Source organism: Vigna umbellata, chromosome 5 (genome assembly GCF_029865625.1).
Source record: "Vigna umbellata cultivar VRB3 chromosome 5, Vumbellata_1.0, whole genome shotgun sequence".
Lineage (NCBI taxonomy): Eukaryota > Viridiplantae > Streptophyta > Magnoliopsida > Fabales > Fabaceae > Vigna > Vigna umbellata.
Window position 1 is genome coordinate 17539289 of NC_142169.1, and position 8882 is coordinate 17548170.

The 8882-nt window shown below is 35.1% G+C and overlaps 1 protein-coding gene across 1 annotated transcript; it reads left to right on the forward strand.

Moving 5' to 3' along the window:
* Positions 1-969: 969 nt before the first annotated feature.
* Positions 970-8524, forward strand: ACS (acetyl-CoA synthetase). Its single transcript, XM_047305532.2, has 17 exons — positions 970-1336; positions 1531-1674; positions 1842-1997; positions 2134-2256; positions 2385-2553; positions 3538-3620; positions 3932-4033; positions 4132-4220; positions 4323-4413; positions 5206-5319; positions 5858-6013; positions 6252-6320; positions 6434-6609; positions 6787-6843; positions 7002-7092; positions 7231-7329; positions 7999-8524. The coding sequence occupies exons 1-17, from the start codon at positions 986-988 to the stop codon at positions 8182-8184; spliced, it is 2256 nt and encodes a 751-aa protein (XP_047161488.1). The 5' UTR covers positions 970-985; the 3' UTR covers positions 8185-8524.
* Positions 8525-8882: the final 358 nt, after the last annotated feature.

The following is an 8882-nucleotide window of genomic DNA, read 5'->3' on the forward strand; positions in this document are numbered from 1 at the left end:
TATAAATAAAAGAAAGTAAAATCTCTTAAAAATAGGAGTGAATAATGTACCTCCTGTAACATTATAAATAAATATAATTAATTTTCCATCACTATAATTACACCAAATTATACATATTACATCAACTTCTTCATTAAAATGGGGAAGTTAAATGAATTACCGTATTCATTTGAAAATACTATAACATCAAACTATTTTTATCTCATAGCCGAAGCAAATAATTCAAAATTATGCTCAACTTTAACAACAAACCGATTTAAAATAAATAAATAAAGTGTAATAAAAAATTTGTAAAGGAAAAAAGAGTACTAGAATTTTATTGTAAATGAAAAATAGATACTTATAATTTTGATACGATTTTTTAAGATTTGTAGAATGTGGATAATGTTGACGTCTAAGATTATAATTCTCATATGTGGAGAACACATGTTTCAATTTGTAACAGTTTTATAGTTATTGCTTTGTTATATATATTAGAAAGTATTTTAATATTTTAGTGTTGGATCTGTCAAAGTAAAATTGTTACATGAGTGTTTAATATTTTAAATTGAAGCATAATCAAATATGTTTTATAGGCATAATCTTTTATGCGTTTCTTTCAAATCAGATTCAAAATTCATTTCGGAATTTAGTTTCCTCAAAGTTCTCTTTCTCAGTTCCGTGGATGTTAAAGTGAAAAAGGTGAATTAGTAAAACAATATTCCCTCATTTTTTTTTCTTCTAGCAAATCTGATTTTCCAGATGCAAGGATTCCCTTTGTCAATGAACAGTAGATAAACCCAAAGTTATAAAGATAATATGAAAATTTTGCAGGATAAATTCGCTAATTTTTATAATAATTATTTAAAAATTATTAAAAGAATAACTTTGATTTGTTTGGAATGAAATTTTAATGATATGAAGGTGCATAGTGATTGTGTTGCGCTTCAGTTATCCCTTATTAATTAATTATAATCGTATATATCTGTTTTACAACTAGGCCAGAATGATTCCTCTGTCCCGTAACTCGGTCTCTGTTCATCTGGGTGGAGTACCCCGTGACCCTCTTCACCCGCTTACGTTGGACTACTCTCTTAATAACCCTTTTTCTTCTCTTTCTCTGTTTTGGAATTGCAAGAGAAAAAAGCGGAAAATATCTACTACTATGGCTTCTAATATCAGGACCAACAATTACCTGCGCCATGTGGAATCAATGAAGCTTATGCCATCAGGTGCAGGTCACATATCACACTTGAATGCCGTTATACTTGGTGATTCTCTCGCCACTGAAGAGGATGATTTCGTTCTTCCTAGTGAGGACTTTGCTAGCCAAGCTAATGTTCAATCCCCAGAACAGGTTTCATAGTGTTTACATTGATCGGTGTTCAATTTTATATTGCAGCTTATGAATGTATTCTGGGGTTCAATGGTTTTTACTTATCAACAAATGGAGAGAAAAAAAATGATTTTTTTTTTGTCTGGTATTAAGTCTTTGCGCAAGATTTTATACAAATTGATCTTTTAATGTGTTTGTGATTTGTGATCCATCAGTATCTGAAGATGTACAAGAGATCCATTGAGGACCCTGCAGGGTTCTGGTCTGAGATTGCGGAAGAGTTTTATTGGAAACAAAAATGGGGTCATCAAGTATGTGATGAAAATTTTGATGTACGGAAAGGGAATATCAAGATTGAGGTAATTGATCTGTTTCCATTATCCAGTTTGGATCTTGTTTTTGCCTTTGCTTTCGTTTGTTACCTTTGTCTTTGTTTTTGTTATCCCTTCTGATAGTGTTTGTTCAGAGACTGATTGTGGCTGTACGTTGTGTTGTGTGTCTGTTTTCTCTTGTTGCATTGCTTCAGTGGTTCAAGGGTGGCATCACCAACATCTGTTATAATTGCTTGGATAGAAATGTTGAAGCCGGACATGGTGACAAGGTAGCCATTTATTGGGAGGGCAATGAACCTGGTCTGGATGGTACTTTGACATACACCCAGCTTCTTCATCAAGTTTGCCAGGTTTGTTGACTGTCCCCTGTCTGCATACAACGAGGATAGTCAAGTTCCTCAAGTTTAGGTGGTAATATTTTTTGTTTTTGAATTGTGAAGACTCAATGTAAAGTGGTCAAATAATTGAACATTTTTATTGTTTCAGCTTGCTAACTATCTGAAGGATAATGGTGTGAAAAAGGGAGATGCTGTAATTATTTATTTGCCTATGCTTATGGAGCTGCCCATCGCAATGCTTGCCTGTGCCCGGATTGGTGCTGTTCATTCGGTATCAACAAGAACTTAAAGATATTTTCCTTGTCGGGCATTTCTTGTTTACTCGTGCTAAACTGCTAGATGACTTAATATGTTTGATTTGCCTTTTGAGTTAATAGTTAGTTATTTTCATCTGTTCAGGTTGTATTTGCTGGTTTTTCTGCAGAAGCACTTGCCCAGAGAATCATTGATTGTAAACCAAAAGTTGTAATTACTTGCAATGCTGTTAAAAGGGGCCCTAAGGTTCTCTATCTGAAAGATATTGTTGATGTTGCAATCAAGGATTCAGCCCAAAATGGAGTTTCGATTGGTGAGAATATCTTAACTTTTTTAATATTTCAGTTGTATAATCACTTTAATATTGACCAGTTCTGATTTGCTGATTAAAATTCAGACATTAATGTGTAGACACAAACACAGAGAGAGAGAGAGAATACCAATACGAAGTTTATGATTGGTGCAGAAGTGGAGCTTTCTTGCATGTAGATACTAATAGGTCAAACACATTGAATAAAACGAATACTGTATTTTAACATTTTCTAGTTTGTCAGTAAACATATTATTGCGGGTGATGCATGTCTCTTCCCTTTAACTTTTAATTTGTGATATTAAGTTTGTGACAAGTGTGTTCTATATCAGTTGTGCGTGAGACACATAATAATTAAAGCAGTCGCTCTTCCCTCTTAGCACCCTGCCTTTTTGGAGTAGGCTTTCTTCACAAGTTTGTTTGATAGTAGGAGAATGTCATATGATGAAAACCTAGCACATTGAAATCAGTGACCATTTTTAATTTCATTTACAATGACCAATCTAAAGTGACTTCACTTATATTGATATAAACTAATAAAGTAGGCTGGGATGTGTAAGACTTCTCCTTTGATGGTTGTGGATGGAAATCCTGTGCACCAAAATTACTTAGGTATATGAGAGAAAGGGTAGAAAGATCATCATCACATTGGATCAGGCACGGGGAGGAGAGATGAAGGAGGATGAAGGAGACACTATACTCCTTAACTATTTACCATACTGGCAGTCTACATATATTACGAGAGAAATAATGTGCATGAGCATGTGGGGTAGGGGGTGGAGGGAGGCATTCTGGTATATAGAAGTTCTTGTCTGCCCTCTTGACCTGTTTCCCAATGTAACAGACATTTGCAACTGAATTGAGCAATAGAATTATCTTTAGGGTTTGTGAAGATGTATATGCTACATCCATAATCTCTGGTTCATTTTGTCCCTTTATTATATTCCTTGATCTTATTCTCTTGCTTTTTTTTCCATGTCTCGACAGATAAATGCTTAGTTTATGAAAACTCATGGGCAACGAAGAGAGAAGATACCAAATGGGAGGATGGGCGTGATGTATGGTGGCAGGTTGGTATATAAAATCCCCATTTAGCATGTTTACTCTCACATGGTTAGTTAAGTGTAGAATCATGATTCTATTTTCAGTACTCTGCAAATTTCTACATGTCATTGCAAATAATTAGTTACATAATTGTTTCAGTCTGAATTTCTTCAGTTATTTCGAACAGATTAATCTGTTTCTGCTAAGGTTGCTATAAGTCTTGAATTTCTGTTTAGCAGTTCTAAATATGTTTTCAGTATCCAACGTTATCTATGATTATGATAAATTTCACACCTTTGGACTTTTCTTTTTTTGCTATCTTTGACTGGTTTTGCAGGATGTCGTTCCTCAATATCCTACTAGTTGTCCAGTGGAGTGGGTTGATGCCGAGGATCCACTTTTTCTACTCTATACAAGTGGGAGTACAGGAAAACCTAAGGTATTTATGTGCTGTTACTGCTGTACACCAAATATGTTTCTTTTTCCTTCCTTTCTTTACTTGAGGCTGCTGCTTTCTAATGTTTATGTTCCTAAAAGGGTGTCTTGCATACAACTGGTGGTTACATGGTGTACACTGCAACAACATTCAAGTATGCATTTGACTACAAGCAGTCTGACATCTACTGGTATCCCTTAGAAGCATTTTCTTCTAACCTTTTTATCTTTGACATGTTCTTGATGAATCTGGTTCACTACCGTTACATGAATGCTTTATACTCTGACTACAGGTGTACAGCAGATTGTGGTTGGATTACTGGGCATAGCTATGTCACTTATGGACCCATGCTCAATGGTGCATCTGTTATTGTGTATGAAGGGGTAATAAGTTTTTTCTTGAAACATTGTTATTTATTTATATGCGTGGCAGAGCTAGAGCAAATGTATGGAAGTGACATGTTATCAGCGGAACCAAAAAGACCAATTCAACCATAAATTAATATATTTCTACAATTTAAGGACTCTGAAAAGTGGTTTGACCATGTGAGAAGAAGAATGATTGAAGCCCAGTTGAACAGATGCAAATTAGCATATATGTAGTAGAGAAAAATCACGAAAAACTTAGTAAAACCAATTTAGACTTTGGATCAAATTTCATCTTGGAAGACTTGGGCTCAATGATATTCTATGATAAAGTAGCCAACCCCAACCAGTGGGAAAAACTATTTGGTCGTTGCTTGTTGTTAACAATTCTGAAAAAACAAAAGTACCGATTGTGTTATTTGTTTAGCTCGCGGAATGGTTACTGAACAGCAAAAACAAAAATTAGCTGCTAAATGATTTTCAAAGTGACCACTTCATGTATCAATAGTTGCCAGAAAGAAGTTTAAGGCCTACATAAGCAAGAGGTCAATAATTAATGCCTGATCAATTTGTTGTGTTGGCTGTGATTACTTGCATTGCTATTTTGATTCCCTCGTACTGAGCTTTGGAGATACACTAACTGTCTTGGGAAACTACACACATATACATTTACAGCCTTTGTAAATAAAAAGTGAGGTGATCTCCGCAAATATTGTAGTATTGGAATGTTGAGTTCATAGATAGAAAATTACGAGTCATTGAGTTGCTAAGAATTACTCCGCTTCAAATCTGATATCAACCTGAATGCAGGCTCCTAATTATCCTGATTCTGGTCGATGTTGGGACATTGTTGACAAATATAAAGTGACAATATTCTACACTGCTCCCACACTGGTGCGGTCCCTCATGCGTGATGGTGATGAGGTAAGATATCTCATGATTACGTAGGTTAGTTTTTCTCTATGAAAATTGATTTGACTATGAATGAATGCTTCTGTGTACACACACAATCCGGCATGTCTCATCTCTTTTGGCTCTACTCTAGGCATACCTCAAATTAGTTTTAGTTTGAAGGTTGTAAAAACGTAGTCTCGTTGCAATGTTAATAGAAGTTAACTGTTGTTGTGTTGAGAAAATCCTGTTTATATTGTTTCCGTTGCAAATCTTTCAGAACAAAATCAATATGAAAACAAAAAATGAGAACAAAAGAACTTAATTATTCAAGATTATTTACTATAAATGTTCAAGCAAAAGAAGTTATATAAATCATCATGTAAAATTGATATCTTTGCTTCTCCTAGAGGAATATAACTTGTAGTTTATATTTGATATTTTGAATAAGGTTCCAACTATAATATCTGAACATATTGATAGAACAAGGGAACTGTGATATAAGAGTATGTAGATTTCCATTGGTTCTTAATTTAGTTATTGTTCATTCAAATCATTGTAATCTGTGCAGTTTGTTACTCGTCACTCACGGAAATCTTTACGAGTCCTAGGAAGTGTCGGTGAGCCCATAAATCCAAGTGCATGGAGGTGGTTTTACAATGTAATTGGAGATTCAAGGTGCCCTATCTCTGACACTTGGTGGCAAACAGAAACGGGTGGCTTCATGGTATTGTAGTTTGCAATGATTATCTGTTAAATTTGGTTCTAATGGCTGGCAATGAACATCGATAGGCTCATTCCATTAGTCACAAATTCAATTAATTTGTTGCGTACCACTTGTGTACAGCTCAAGTAGTAATGGAGATTTGGGTTGTGTGCACGCCCACATATACACGCGGGAGAGATGCTTATCATGTCTGTCCACTTTGGTCTTTGGGTATAATTTTTTTTTCTGTTGCTTACAGATTACTCCACTACCAGGTGCTTGGCCCCAGAAACCCGGTTCTGCAACTTTGCCTTTCTTTGGAGTTCAGGTATTCTATGCTGACCTTTTGTGTTCCTTTTGTAATTTAATGTACTCTTTTTTTACTTCCATATTACTATTTTCATTTGCCTTCATCACTGACTAATTTATTTGCAACTGTAGCCTGTCATAGTGGATGAGAATGGTGTTGAAATAGAAGGTGAGTGCAGTGGATATTTGTGTGTTAAAAATTCGTGGCCTGGAGCTTTCAGAACGCTGTATGGTGATCATGAAAGATATGAAACAACATATTTCAAGCCATTTGCGGGATACTATTTCAGTGGTGATGGTTGCAGCAGGTTAGTGTTCTGGTAGCATTATATTCCAGTTTCCACGATTCTAGTCTAATAATCTTTGAATTTGAATTTAGCCTACATGAATTAAATGTCTGTAGTTTTAACTCAAATCAGAAAATACCACCAGAACACGAGACAATGTGTGGGATGATTATAATATGTCCTTTAACTTTGTTTCAGGGATAAAGATGGATACCATTGGCTCACTGGAAGAGTTGATGACGTCATCAATGTCAGGTATTCTTTCAATTTTGAAAGCTCTTTCTGATGATTCCTCGTTCTTACATTCTTCTTCTTTATAGATATAATCACGAAAACATAAATAGACAGGTCTATCCTCCATGAGATTCTAATCTTTTTAGTGTTCTAGTCTCATATAATCGTGTTATATGCAGTGGGCATCGGATTGGCACAGCAGAAGTGGAATCAGCTCTAGTTTCACATCCTAAATGTGCAGAGGCTGCTGTGGTTGGCGTTGAGCACGCGGTATGTATTGAATGTATCATATTCTTTCTGTGTGTGGGTCATCAAGTATGTTTTTGTATGAAAGAAATTAAGTTCAGTCTCTGCATAGCATGCTAATGATTGCTGTTGTATTTGAATCCACCACCGTTACTGCTGTAGGTGAAAGGACAGGGTATCTATGCATTTGTTACAGTGGTGGATGGTGTTCCTTACAGTGAGGAACTACGGAAGGACCTCATACTCATTGTTCGAAAGCAGGTCTGTACTCAAAACTGACAACATGAACTACTGTTGAGTTATTACTCTGTTTTTCTCACTCAATTTTTTGTGGAAAAAAGGATCACATTTGTGTGTACCACAACCAGGTAATGATGGCTTTTGCATAGTACTTTATAAGTGCAAATTTTACTTTATAAGCGCAAATTTTACTTTATAAGCTTGTTTAGTGATAGGTAGAGTTAGACAAGTTCACTTCCTAAGAGTTACATCATTTGAACTCCTTGTAGTATTATCAGTTGTTTAAAACATTTATAGGAATTTTATCATCTCACAATATGTTGTGAACCAAGCTTAAAATAATTAGGAAGTTTATGATTATATTTAAAACAACTTGAAAGATGTATTGAAATCTCCATTTTTTGTTGTTGGTGAGTAATTTGTGAATCCTGTAGTGCCTTAGACAACATTTCAAACCTCTGCTTGAGCTTAACGTGTTCTACGTTACAATTTATCAGCACCAATAATCATCATGCAGCTTTACACGTAGAATACTATTTTGCAGTGCCTGAACTGAATCTCAGTTAATTTTAACCTCTCTATATTTAATCAGGCTGACATGATAGGTCAACCATGAATTCTTACATTTACAGGTCAATTTGTATGAATATTTACAAATGAATGATCACATTCTTTTCTTTGACATTTCAGATAGGAGCCTTTGCAGCACCTGACAAAATCCATTGGGCACCTGGCCTCCCAAAAACAAGGAGTGGAAAGATAATGCGAAGAATTCTGAGAAAAATTGCTTCCAGGCAGTTGGATGAACTTGGAGATACAAGTACCCTTGCAGATCCAAACGTGGTCAATCAACTTATAGAAATTGCTGATTCTTAAAGCCAAAAACTTTGTATTATTATAGGTATGAGAAATGCTAGTATCACACCGTTGCGCACCCTTTATGATTAACTAAAATTTATTGGAAATCAGAACTCCACGAGTTGCCACTTTATTTAATAAACTTGACAAGATTTTGTACCTTCCAATAAATTTTTAACAATAGCAGAGTGTGTATTTGAAATAAGTGTTAGAGGGTGAGTTACTAGTGCTTATCGGAAAGGTACCCTAGCCAGGTGGGAATAGTAAAGGACAAATTTTGCTGTGTATGTGTATTTTTATGGGAACTGTTAGTGCTTGTGAAATAATAAATAAATCATCCATATTTATTTTCTTAAAATTCTCTTCTCTCTATTTATATAAAATAAACAGTTCCAACCTGCATTTTTTTTTCCATAAAGTAAATATTAAATTAGTTAATCGTGGGGGATGAGTAATCGAATTTTGTAATCCTACTCTTGAACCCGTTAAGCATGTTATACTCACCAACTTTACTTCGATTCAACAAATGATGGAGATAGTCAAACCACCTTACGTATAACTTCCTGCACCCTCATAACTACTGCTAAACCCTATACTAATAGCAAAAAGGGTAATTTATAACTTAATCTCAAACCCTAATTCTTCCTCCTACGTTTTCTGCTGGTTGTCACTTCTCTGCTGTTGCTGAGCCTTATTGAGTTGTGCAACTTCTCCAT